General features: G+C 35.2%; 2 protein-coding genes across 2 annotated transcripts in view; one reads left to right on the top strand and one right to left on the bottom strand.

Moving 5' to 3' along the window:
- Positions 1-14,461, bottom strand: part of LOC133173449 (uncharacterized) — a 70,007-nt gene that overhangs the window by 38,157 nt on the left and 17,389 nt on the right. The window lies entirely within an intron of this gene.
- On the top strand, positions 476-8,475 carry LOC133173447 (solute carrier family 49 member 4 homolog). The gene is made up of 13 exons (XM_061308434.1): positions 476-556; positions 1,257-1,648; positions 1,854-1,944; positions 2,477-2,640; positions 5,669-5,717; positions 5,801-5,826; positions 5,986-6,039; positions 6,441-6,570; positions 6,669-6,777; positions 6,893-6,960; positions 7,049-7,167; positions 7,471-7,653; positions 8,201-8,475. Exons 2-13 carry the CDS (start codon positions 1,291-1,293, stop codon positions 8,320-8,322), a joined length of 1,473 nt encoding a protein of 490 aa, XP_061164418.1. The 5' UTR covers positions 476-556; positions 1,257-1,290; the 3' UTR covers positions 8,323-8,475.

Below are 14,461 nucleotides of genomic sequence, written 5' to 3' on the forward strand. Positions count from 1 at the left end.
GTCCATGACAACCCCCCTTTCCATAAACGTTGAAATAAAAGTAGGGAGACCTCTTATCTGTATAGTGTGGATCTCAACTTTATTGAATGTAAAGATATTACCTAAAATAAACTACAGGAGTGACTTCTAACTCTTTTTTCCAATGCTTTGATAAATAGGAAGCGACTCCATCTTGTATAATTTTTTAACATCCGGTGATGTTAATACATTCGAGGTTGTTTTTCCGACCTCCGACGGAAAGACCCGAGATGATGCGATTGGTTATAATATTCAGAGACATTATTCTGTTCTAGAGTAACTGAGTAAATCTACAATTTATATGTGTATCATGATATAGTAAGATCATGTAATTGTATTAAAATAAGGCATCGATTTTTTTCTTAGTTTATGCCACTTTATTTGTAGGTCAAAGAGCAATACCATAATATATTTATCTATTTTACCGACGGAAAGTTCATAATTGTTTATTCACGGGTGCTATCAGTTACAAGTACAGATAGCAACACTGCCTTGGGATACAAACAAATAATGGGGACTGTTTAATCCTTAAAGTAAGGTACGTATTTCCACATTGTAGTGCATTTTTAAATACCCTCAGTAACATTTATTAACTCCCCTTTATCACTTATAGGCCAAGCTTTGAAAATAACATTCATTCATTTATTCTCTCAAAAAACCATATAAATGGTACAACGTCAAGAGGTACATATATACATATACATGTATACGACAGTTATGACAGAGATTATTACAGACGACCGCCTCATTGACGTCAGGTGATTGTTATATAATTATGGTTGAATGCCAATCTAACTAAAGTCAGACCTCTATTTACGCTAGTACCGCATAGAGTAAGATTGAATGGTGATGCTTGATTGGAGCACAGCAAATCGTGGAAGTCATCAACAGCTGCAGCAAATTTCACACCAAATGGCTGACCGATCTGTCAAGCAGCTGTTAAGTACATGTATATAAGACAAGCAGGAAGAAATTCACTTCCCTGATGGCAGTTACATTTTTTTCTCTTCTTCTCATGTACAAGTTTTTTTTAAAATAAATTTTGCTTCATATGAATATAAAAGTAGGTCTGCTAATAAAGGGAAGGGGGGGGGGCAACTGGTATCCATGGGAATTCCGATAGATTGTTGGAAGACTTGATCTCCAAAAAGTACATAGATGTTATCAATCAGAAGCGAATAATTACATAATTTAAGTTGAACATCTTGTCAAGATTTCCATTTTATTTTTTTCCACAGAGAAATGAACAAATTTGCCACGTAATAAACAGAAATGTCTACGAAAAATCTTCTCGTGAACGAGGAGTCCCCACCTTCTTATCAGTCCATATACCCAGCGGAAGTAACCATAACAACAGAGCAGAATGACATTCAAACCACTGTGACCCCCCAGTCTGTCATAGACCCTGACACAGAAACACACATTTATAAACGGCGCTGGTATGTGTTAATAGTGTATTCTCTGCTGGCCTTTACACAAGGGGGTTACTGGAACACGTGGGGACCAATCGCTGCGACCTCTGAGGACGCGTTCGGTTGGTCTGACGCGGACATCGCCCTCTTGTCGAACTGGGGACCTATATCATATGTTCTGGCTGCTTTCGTCATGTCATGGGTTGTTGATGTTAAGGGTTTGTATATATATATATATATATATATATATATATATATATATATATATATATATATATATATATATATATATATATATATATATATTAATTTGTACACATCCATGTAGTTTGAGTCATCATGAGTCACAATAAATGTGCGCATCTTCTAATATTTTTGTATCACAACATTACTTCATAAATTAAAGTGTTCTATAATTTGTAGGACTTAGATGGTCGTGCTTAAGTACGGCGGTTATGGTAGCCCTCGGTGCTGGAGTGAGATGTATAACAGACCAGCCTCCATATGTTACATGGTAAATGATTCTGATGACAGCCCATCTTTTCATGCGCGACTGAGTGGTTCAAGTATGCCTGTCAGTTTATTCGTTCAGAGAAGAATCATTATGATAGACTACAATAAGGACTGTTATGCCAAGAGTCTATCAAATTAAGTGTCAAGGATACTACAACGATTAATTTTTGTTGTTCTTGTACTTAATATATATCAATAACGATGGAACTTTTCTTTTTAAAAAAAATCAATGCTGAAAAACCGGTCATTCTCTGTTAATTCAGTACCCAAAGCGAAAATTTTCATTTGAACACTTACATTGTTGAAAACGAGCGATCGACATTTAAAAAATCTGAAACGCTTTTATAGGACAGTGAATTTTGCTCAGTTTCTGAATGGTTTAGCTGGTCCTGTTGCAATGGCAGTACCTCCTGTGTTATCTGTTGTCTGGTTCCCCGTCCAGCAGCGCACAGTTGCCACAGCTGCAGCAGCTTTTCCCAATGGCATTGGCATTGCACTGTCCTTTCTAATAGGTAGGACCACTTCTCTTCCAGGACGGTTAATATTGGTCAGTTTCTGAATGGTTTGGCGGGCCCGGTTGCCATGGGTGTTCCGCCGGCTTTGTCAGCATTGTGGTTTCCTGTCAAAGAACGCACAACAGCCACAGCACTTGCCACTGTTCTTAATGGCATAGGTGTTGGCGTCTCCTTCTCGCTTGGTATGTCATTTTTCAAAAACTAGACATAAGACGTTCTGCCTTTGAACACCTCTGCCCAACAATGCAAGCAATCTTACCTCAAATGTCCATAGCTTATCCATGCACGTCGAACTGTTCATGTACAACACTGACATAAAAAAGGTAAAACCCAAATTACTCTGCAGGACCATGGACGTAGGACAATTGTTGAACGGTTTTGCTGGACCTGTAAACACATTTCCTCCGGCATTTTCGGCTGCCTGGTTTCCAACAAATCAGAGATTGACTGCCACAGGCGTCATAACTGCGTCATCATTTCTTTCCAAAGCTATTCCTATGGTGATAGGTACATACGCCTTTCTTATACTTTCCCTTATTTTTTCAGCATATTTCTGCTTTGGATCATATGTGCACTTTGAAAAACACACAAAAATTTAATTTTTTTCTTTAGTGTAATTGATTAATACTAGAAATGTCTGCACATGTTGTGAAAAACCATTTATTTGAAAGATTTCTTTTTTATAAAGAAGAATAACATTTCTGTAAATTTATTTAATTTTTTTTACGATAGAAATCGTGGCACGAGAAGTCAGTTGTGACACACTTGTTTTCACAAAATGAGATCAAGTGTAATTTAGGAAACAAGTTCGTCGAGTTCCAATACCCTTTTATTTAACGTTCTGGCAGAAAAAATACCTTAATTTCCCTCTCATATGATGTTTATTATGTATCAAATAAGCACTATTAACGCATAAAATTGTGCTTACCACTATACTCATGAAAACATGGGATGCGCTTTTGCTCTAATGGAGTTGAGGGTTAATGTATGCATTTAAAGGAAAGCAGACTCTGGATGAATTTTAACAAGTCATGACGAAAACAAAAGTATTTATAAAACATTGAAATTGTAGCAACTGTATATAGATATATAAGACAATAAGACAGATAAAGAATAATGTTTTACCGTAGAGAACAAACTGATCGCTGTTTGATGAGTCATTGAAACTTAAAATTTCAATATGTTTGATAAATTCTTTGAATATATACATAATTATGGACACAATATCGCTATTGTAGAGTAGGATTCCCCCCCCCCCCCATAGCTAGCCCCACCCCCGGAATCTGTACTACAGAGTAGGATTTCCCCCTGAGGGGAAATTTTGCAATAGACTGAATAGAGCCAAAGAGATAGGTTCACTTTATCCATAAAATGGCCCTGCCCATATAACAATTTGCTGACCAATCCCCAATGTCACACTTCAAACATCAATATAAAGTAGAGACTTAGTGCTTTCCATTCCTATTAAAAAAAATCCTCTGAGATTCAAAGTATTGAAAAACAGGCCTTGTGAAACTGCAATATTATTGAATTTTGAAGAAAATCGATCCAAAAAAATAAAACATGGATCATAATCTTCTGAAACAGTTCTTTCAATAGATAATTGAACATTTTAAATTAGAGGTTGGGGTCTATGCAAAATATTGAAAAAACGGCGTAAATTTTGGGCCATTTTTAAGAATTTTCAAGATCAGAGGATATAATGACACAATTCATGACGTGATATTACGTGAACTAGCGAGAAAATTACGTCATTTTTAATGGATATGCAGTCACCAAGGGTCCAAGTGTAATTAAATATATTTTCAACTAAAACTGAGCAGTTTTGGTTTTTCAGAAATTCACAGGGCCAAAAAAGGCCCTGAGTGAACTTCTTTCCCCCTTGTTCTTCTCGGAGTAGGATCCCCCCCCCTTGTATCAATGATTAAATCATATCGACAATATTTTGGCTAAAAATTTATTTGAAAGTTAACTGATTTTTTAATTGAAATATGAGTGTTTTTGATTCAAGAATTGTCAAATTTAGTATAAAATCTCAAATACAGTATATAGTTAAAATCATTGAGTCACCCAAAATTTTAACTCGTACAAAAATGTAAAATTAGCTTCCACATACCATTTTGTGAGTATTTGAATCGAGTAGTTCTTCAAAAAAAATAAATAAATAAATAAATAAAAAAAATCAATACAAGACATACTGCTTTTTGCAAACCGAAGCATAAGTATATCCTCTCGACCCTATCGGTACGTAACTCTGGATTTGAACGCAGACAGCAAATACTCCCTTAAAGTTTTGCAAAATTTCATTTAAAAAAATGGATTACCCATTTTTAGTTTCATGGCAAAGGCAGTTATTTTGGATATTTAAACCCTAGAAACTTGGAGTGACACTTACTCCACTTATATTACTGAATATTATGTACATGTAGGTTGAAATACAACTGGAAAAAAATCAAATAAAATTCCATGGATTAGAGTTAAAAATTTGTAACTGATTACAATATACCATTTTTTTGGGTCAGAAATTAGCTTGATCAAATGAAAAGAATAAGATTTTAATGCTTCAAGAGAATTGGTTGGTTAGTTACTTAGTTTTTTTTTTTTTCAATTTTCATACTTTGCATTTTCAATAGAACTGGTCGCCAGTTTGAAGATAGGACATTTGTAACAATGTTTCCCCCTCCTTTATATATAAGTATAGTCATGATGTTTTATTGGGAGGGACATTGGCTCTGTTGGATTTCTGTAGGGGAAATCTTACTCTAGAGTCATTTTTCCGTGGGGGAAATCCTACTCAAGAGCCAGTTTTCCGGGGGGAAAGATTTTAGAGGAGAAAGCCTACTCTGCAAGACTGGTATCAACATGATCATTTTTGAAATTTGTCTTATTTTGGATAATGCTACATTGTATTAGATTTTTCATTTTGTGTTAAACAATCATCATTCTATATGTGAATGTTAAACAATACAAACATTTTCAATCCATAATCGTTCATCCAAATAAGGAAGGACAGTTTAATATATGATACTTTATTTTGCTATGCTTACCTTATTCGTTCATCCAAATAAGGAAAGACAGTTTAATATATGATACATTATTTTGCTATGCTTACCTAGAGTTAGTGTTCCAAATTACTTTGTTGTCTTGCATCAACTGTTTATTTTAACAACTTTGTTCATTGGGTTAAATCAAACTATTTCACTATTTTAGGTCCATATATGGTAAAAGACAGAACATCAGATACTAACTCTACAGTGAGGTAGGTTCTGATGTTATTATGAACAATGGGATGTATATATATATTTGGTTTTTATTTTTATGTTTGTTTATTATCTATTTCAGTAATACCTCGAGGACTAATATGACAGGTACTGTACGAGATTAAACCATATTCTGTTATAGCATGAAAACAAATTTTAACAATAACAGGATTTTTAACATAATGTTACATTATCTAGATTAAAAAAAAACTTGTTTCGTCATTAGTGCAATTGAGTAGTATTACCAAAATTCAATATTTTTTTTAGATGATGATAGAATTTCACAAGAAAGACACGATATTATGATATATATGTATGTAGGTAAGCAATAACGTATATATACATCTAACTTTGACAATCTCCTCTTTAAGGACATAGGATACTCAAAAAACATGTTAAAGAAATCTGTAAACTCGTTTGTGTAAGATAAATTATTACTAAAACATATATTTATCACAAAATTTCCATATCAAACCAGCCTTCTCTTCCCATTCTCCCCATTTCTTACTTTTATGTCTGCATTTAAAATCAACGCAAAAGCATCAAAAAGTGAAATTACCCAAAACAATTTAAAATTTACTCTTATTTTACCAAGTAACAAATTTATTTGAACCAAAAATGGTAAAAAACGAGAGGATATTATCAAATTCCTACTCTCTCCAGATTTTGGGTATCCTTTGATTTGCATTTTATCTGTTTTGTTCTTGATTTATTTTTCCCAGAAGCTGCCTGGGCCGCCTTTATTCTCCTGTTGATACTCATTTACTTCCCAGCTAAGCCCCCCAAACCTCCGACACTATCAGCTTCCATGGAGCGCATGGACTTCAAGGCTGGCGCCAAGTGTCTTGTCAGGTTTATAGATTTTATATTTACAATATGAAATGTTTAACTTCGGAAATTCTCGGAGGCTGTATTATAAATGTCAAAATTATAAATGTTCTTTTGTACAGAAATGTGCGGTTTTGGATTATATGTGCTACATATGGTATATCTCTGGGAGTCTTTAACTGTTGGCAGAGTGTTCTTGATGTCATCCTTAAACCTCACAACATAGACGAGGTAGACATACATTAATGACTTAGTAGTAATGTTGATTTCTACTTTGTATTGTGTTTAATTCAAATAAATTAATTACTTGTAGTGTGAGCTTTATATTTGGATTTTTTTCTCCTAGAACGAGGCAGGGTGGTTGGGTTTTTATTCCATTCTTGCGGGTTGTGTTGGATCTGTAATATTAGCAAAGTAAGAAAGATTTACCATATGAAATCTACCTACTCTAAGAAAAATAAATCAGATGTCTTTTCAAGTGGTAGATAATTTTTCATTGCAGATTTGCAGACGTGTTTTCACGTCACATGAAGATGTTTCTGTTGCTTCTGTACATAAGCGGAAGTGCGTGTTTCGTCTGGTTTACTCTTCTCATCAATGGAACCATTCCAGACTCCACATGTAATTCTTCTTAGGAAATGGACATCCACTACGCAAAGTTTCTTAAATTCATAGAATTATTTATCTTTTGTTTATGTGAATAAGTATCCCTTAACTAGAGTGAAAATATATATGGAATATCCATAAATGTAAAAGACGTCAATGCACTGGATTGGCTATTTTCGTAAAATTTTGTCAGTGAGTCGGTTCATAAATCTTTCTTGCAGAAGAAAAATCCACATCCTTGAAATCATCTACAAACAACTTTGTGCCTATGTTTGTCTTGGTTAAAACTTTTTAGTTAAGGGGTGAGTACATTTTCAGATTCCTTGTATGCCGCCATTATCCTTGCCACACTCCTCCTTAACGCCAGCGTGCCCCTTTATTACGAGATGGCGTGTGAAGTAACTTACCCTGTGGCGGAGGGAATCACCAACTTTGTCCTGACTCTCGTCAATAACATAGGGGGACTGGTATTTCTTCTCGTCGGCATGATACCCCATATAGGTAAACCTGTTATGCCAATAATGCAAACAAAAATAAGCACATGTTATGGATATAAACATTTTTTCTTCATGAGATTTTCTGACACGTGACATTTAAAGATAAATAGAAGTTCATTATCTAATTTTAAGAGATATCTGACTTCTAATACCTGCTTTCGATGTGTTTCTTGATAAAAACATCGTCAATCTCTATGATATATATTTGTGTAAGGACATGTTATATGGCTCATGTAAATTTCCATGAACATGATTGAAACAGATGTGTTTGTGAAACACTATGCACCCGGCGGCAACAAAGTTCGAAAAAGCTATTTTTAGCGTATAGGTCACAGTCAAGGTCACAAGGTCATTGACCTTGGTGTCATTTGAAAGAACTTAATAAATAGTGGAGTATGCATACCAAATATGAAGTCTCTATCTCCTATGGTTCAAAAGTTATGGTGAAGGTTAAAGTTGACAACAGACAGACAGGACAAAAACAATATGCGCCCCCGATCTATCGATCCGAGCGCATAAAAAAGAAGTAACTGTCATGATAATTTTTTCAGGGACTGCTTGGGCGAACTGGGCGTGTCTTGGCGCCATTGTGTCCTGTATCCCCGTCTTATTCCTCATCAAAGAGAATTACAACCGTCTAGAAGTAGACGAAATCAAAGGCAAAGAAACGTAACGAAAATTCTTCATAGAGAGAAAGAGAATATCAATGAGATTATATTTTGTGTATTTATTGATTTTGATATCTTAGAGAAGTAGTCCTGGTACTTAAAAAAAGTGCTCATTTCTGACTCTGGAAATGCTCCTGAAATTCTGGAGAAGACTATTACAGGGCCAGTATTTCGAATTTCTGAATACTTATGTGTAAATATCAGTGTGCCTATAAAATGAATTGAAGATGTCTTGAACCTTATTTCATATTATGCCTTTGCAGAAGAAAGGTTGTAAAGACATATCAATGTGTTGAGAAGAATATAGAACAACCTGTATATAGAAGCAAATCTCATTTCTAAAATAGAGACAATGAGTTACACCATGTACAAGTTTGCATGCAGATGTAATAAAATAGAGACAAAATACACACCCTACCCCTCCTTCACACAAAACAACAACAACACCAATAGAAAAATATATCATTTGTAAATTATAAAAGTAGCCAGTCCTTGTTGAAGTTGGGGTACATTGTTGTCACCCTGGTCCGTCGGCCCGTCTCACTATCCTCTTCATCGAACTGTTTACATTTTAAGAAGTAGTTAATTCATAAAATATGATAGGTGGTGTGTTCTAGGTGTGCAATAAGGTTTTGGAATTTTCATTTTTATCCTTTTGGCAAATTGGTACACAATTGGAATACAAAGTATTGTATTCATAATAATACTGCTAGAGATGCTCGTGACACTTCAGCAGAATCAGTATACAAACTTTGAAAAAAAAAGCATTACACTTGACCGAATGTGCCTACATTGCTATGACATAAAGTAATGGTATGCATGTACATTAAAATCATTACGCCGATGACATATGAAATATGGAGATAACGAATAGTAATCATGCTCAAAAGTCCATTGTCTATTGACACAATACAAATCAGAAAAACACAGATCTCTTAAAACATCAGAGGTGGGATCAGGTGCCATGGTGGAGTAAGCATCCCCAGTCGTCGACCGGTCACACCCGTTGTGTGCTCCTTGTCATAACAATATGTATGTAAAAAGTCAGTCAGCATTCGATTTAAAGAGAGATTTTATTTGCTGTCAAGGTATTGTATCGACCATACAACTTGCGAAATGTTGACTTCCAACGATATTGTTGATATCCTTGTTTCATGAACTTGTTTGTCAATAGCTTGCCTCGTTTTAGAAATTGTTCGTAAGTAGAGAATGCTTTTGCGTATGGAATCAAGTGGGGAACATAAACTCCATTTGCAGGTGATAAGGGTTTATCTTGCTACATAAATAAGGGAAGTTGACGATAGAAAAGTTGATTGATTGTATGTTGTTTTACGTGCCGTTCGAGAATTTTCACTCATATAGAGACGTCACCATATATCGGTGAAGGGCTTCAAATTTAAACCTTTACTCGGCACTCAGGGCCATTGAGCAATGAGGGAACTCTATCGTGCCAACGCCTGTCGTGACACGGAGCCTCGGTTTTTAAGGTCTCATCCGAAGGACCCGCAACTTTCACTTCAAAGTGTTTGGCGAAGGAACAGTTGCTACATATTTTTTATCGACTTAGGTCAGTCGCGGCCGTGATTCGAACACACGACCTTCCGATCACGGAGCGAGCGCTCTACAGACTGAGCTACCTTGACGGTTAGAAAAGTTGAAATCATCACGTTTATCATGAAGTTTTATTGTTAGGTAACCATTGTCACGTCTTTTTCTAGTAAAATATTCAAATATGAAACAGATGTATCAGCCTCTGTGTTGTCTATTATTTCAAGTTTACTGGGATATATCGATTCGACATATGAATGGAAGTAACTAAATATTGTTAATTGATAATAGTCGTCAATATCTAAATTACGAGTTGAACGCCACAGCATGTGATTTCTTCTCATGTACAAGGTTTGGAATAAATTCTACTTCATATGAATACAAAAATAGGTCTGCTAATAAAAGGGTGCAATTGATACCCTGGGAATTCCAACAGATTTTTGGAAGATTTATCTCCAAATACTACAAAGATATTGTTAACTCCAGCATATTTCGGAGTACTTGTGTGTACAATCAAAATGTTTTTTAACAAAATAATTTTGCAAATGACCAATGACAAGGTAAGTAAATTTACGAGTTCCATTTTTATTGAAAAGCAGCTGTCTGTGATGTCAAAAAGCCCGAACTTCAATTTATCGTGGAGAATGGTTGTCTAAAATGTTCAATGGTCGTACGATTTGATGTTATTGATATTGGTAAAATTTTGTGATTTCAAATTTTCTAAAAGTTGGAGTTCTTAATTATCCATATCTGATTTACACCACTTCTCGAATATAATTATTGTTGAACAGTTACTTCTGAAGTCTATCCTTCACTGTTACTTTATTAACGAGTAAAGAAAGAGGCTTGGTAAAACATTACTGAAGCCCGCTATGTATCTGTGTAGTTTAGAAGTTTTTAGAATCCATGTATAAGTACAATTTGATTTTTGGGAATACTAGTATTTAAAACTAACATATGATTTTGAAGAATTTCCTCCTTAGAAAGGGAGCTATAGGTATAAGTTGGATTACCACATGCAGAATTAAATCCAATTAAGCTCCTTAAAATACAATTCAAATAATGAGCCTTAGTCACAAAGACAGCGTTGTTACCTGCTTTATCATCTGGGACCAGTACATATTGATCGTGTAATCGATCAAATTCTTTTTTCACTACTGAATTATTGAAGGCAGACAGATAGATGGTTTTCATATTTCCGCTTAATCGCTTAACGCAAGATTTCAGCATCCCTCTGATACTTTAAATCCATTCTGAAAAAGTGTCAAGGTATTTTTTTTATGTTTGGCCCATCGCCTGGCGTAATCTCCAACAGAATTCATAATATTTATGAATTTATGACACCAGTTGAAAGATCAGGGTTCCCTAAATTTTGGCCTTTTAAAAATGTGATTTAACGTCTTCATTATTAAATTTATTTACCTCATCAGTAATGACATATCCAGAAGGACTTTAATTGTAGGGTGAATAAGAACATGAACACGTTGGAGGATTATGTTTCAGATTTTCAATACTTAGGCACTGTAGACTTTTTTTGTAAATAAAAATGTTTGGAAGTAATAGTCGACGCACACTTGTAAGAAATACAAAGCTTAAACTTGAACTTGAAATATGGTGGAATACAAGACTGGACACTTTCTGTGATTAAGAATATTACTCATATAACTGCGCCAATTCCTTTGTTGGCAAATTGAAGTTCAAAGAACAAACGGGTTGTTTGAGCAGTATTTTCTTCCATAAAACGTGGCGGTTTACTAGACTAGACTGTTTGAGACAGAGTAAAGTTTGGTGCCAATGTGATGAAGACCTAACTGTTTATTCACATAAGGTAATAGTGAATCAAAAAGAGACACCGTTTATTAATTAAAATGCCCCATCACATTCACATTGCTACTCTGTGAACTTGAAAGATCCCTAACACTATCGATATTGTCATTGCTACCATAAAGAAAGGCCTAGTTTCCTAATCCAGTGTTCTTCTCGTTGTCTACGGAATGGTGTACTCAATGATGGTAAATCTATTCTAGAATTTCATTAGCAAAATAGAATGATCAGGTAAATTAAGGTGTTTGTAGAGAAGCTGCTGGTCCCGTTGTGAATTTGAAATACAAATATATATGTCCCGATAATCTTATATTGAGTGAACCCTTGGTTTCACCAACATAAATAAGCCCCAAAAAGGTACATTCTATTCCGTAAACAACGTTAGAAGATTTGCAGTTTAGATTTTCCCAAGTTTTGGTATAGAAGCTCTGTTCACGGTAAAAGACATCCCCCCCCTTTTTCCGTGCTTCTGTTTGTTTGAATTTCATTGCCAATGCATCAAATTCTTTTGAAATAATATATTTAGACAGAAAATGTTGATTTACTGGGTCGAGCGAATTGCATGAAACCTGCAGAACACCATAACAAATAGATAAAAGATAAAAGTAACACTCTCTAAAATTATTTATGCACAAATAATTAAAAAATTTAGAAATGAAAAAAAAAACGCTCCTAAAAAGAGCAAATCATGACAAGGCCAATGATCTTATACATGTATCTACACAATTTTTCTGACCGTAAGATTACTAGCAAAATACAACTTGTGACCAAAACAGCACAGGTTTGACAGCTTTTGACAGAACATTTGGAAATAGAAGATATGGAGTCGGAAGAAGAATCTTCGAATATATCTCTAATAGAAACATTCCTTCATTTTTTTTGTATGAACTGTTGGGTTTTTTTTTTCCGAAGCTGGGAAACTGAGAACAGCACATATGACATATATGTTTAATATCCCTGAGGATTATCCGAGGGACACCGGAAGAATTCTTTGAGTCTGTGTCTCTTATAGACTCAAAAGAGTGATGCCTTTTTATGCTGGGCTACTAGTATCATTTCGTTATACTGTGTACTACTCATGAATAAAGAAATACCGAACGACAAGCATCTTCGGGGACAGACTGTTCACCAGCAGAGATACATTTCGGTGGCTAAATCGAAAAAGGTCAAGATAACGAAAAGTGATAATGAAATATGGAGGTAAGGGACAGTAATCAAGCTTAAAAGTCCATTGAAACAATAAATTTTGGGAGCAAAGCAAATGCGAACCTCTAAAAGCATCAGAAGTGGGATCAGGTGCCATGGAGAAGTAAGCATCCCCTGTGACCGGTCAGACCTACCGTGTGCTCCTTGTCATGCAATCTGTCAAACTTAACGATTAAAGTTGCATAATGAATCAAAATCATGTGTTTCTTTTAAGAAAATTGTATCACAAAACAAAGATTTCTGTGAAATATGAATATAGCGAAGTTTTGACAACTCAACTGCACTGTAAAGCAAGAAAAAAACTGCAAAATATAAGTGCCGGAAAAACAAATGTTGTATCTATCGCTTTGTTTTTATCGTCAATGTCAACAATGTCAAGGTCATGCGGCCTTTATTTTTAGCGTGAAACTTGTAAACAACATTGAATTGGGGCAAGCAGAAGTAAGGAATAAGTTATGATAATCTTTTTTGAAGTTTGTATCAAAATTCTCAGTCATTCGACATTTATATCTATGGAATTGAAACCATGCTAAATTCTTCAACTTTTCAGCGCATGCGTACAATAAAGAGGAAGAAGTGAAGCAATATTTACAAAGATTTATTTTACTTTATTTTTCCCCATTAAATTAGACTTTTAGGTAACCTGAGTCACTCAGGTGACCTATTGCTATCTGTTTTTGTCTGTCGTCGTTCGTCGTACGTCGTTCGTAAACTTTTGAACATTTTTAGCTTCTTCTCTGGAGCCACTGAACCAATTTTGGCATATAGCATCTATGGGTGAAGGGGAGTAAAAATTGTGAAATTCATGGCCCCTGCCCCCTGGAGCCTGAGGGGTGGGGCTAAAACCATCCAAATTAATGCAATCTTTAAAAATCTTCTTTACTCCTGGACATCAAGCAGTCAAACTGTTGGCATGATGGTAATAAGCATTGAGCCCTCTACCAAAATTGTGAAATTCATAGCCCCAGGATCAGGGGTTCCGGTGCTAGGGCGGGACTCTAATGATTATATAGTGAAAATGCATTAATTCTTTTAAAAAAATCTCCTCTTCTCCTAGGTATTTAGCTGTTGAATTAAGTACGTAGTTATGAAGAGCAAGACTGCCTCTGCCAAAATTGTGAATTTCATGGCCCCTGGGTCAGGGGTTCTGGTGTTAGGGCGGGGCTCTAATGATTAAATAGTGAAAATACATTAATTCTTTGAAAATCTCCTCTGCTCCTGGATATTAAGCCGATGAACTAAATACATAGTTATGATGAGGAAGAGTGCCTCTTCAAAAATTGTGAATTTTATGGCCCCTGGGTCAGGGGTTGTGGTGTTAGGGCGGGGCTATTATGATTATATAGTGGAAATGCATTAATTCTTTGAAAATCTTCTCCTCTGCTCCTGGGTATTATGCCCATGATCTAATTACATAGTTATGATAAGCAAGGGTGCTTCATCAAGAATTGTGAATTTCATGGCCCCTGGGTCAGGGGTTCTGGTGTTAGGACAGGGCTCTAATGATTATATAGTGAAAATGCATTATTTCTTTGAAAAATTTCCCCTATGCTCCTGGGTATTAAA

The sequence above is a fragment of the Saccostrea echinata genome, unplaced genomic scaffold, assembly GCF_033153115.1.
Source record: "Saccostrea echinata isolate AGI-Se365-2 ecotype Australia unplaced genomic scaffold, CSIRO_AGI_Sech_v1 ptg000056l, whole genome shotgun sequence".
Lineage (NCBI taxonomy): Eukaryota > Metazoa > Mollusca > Bivalvia > Ostreida > Ostreidae > Saccostrea > Saccostrea echinata.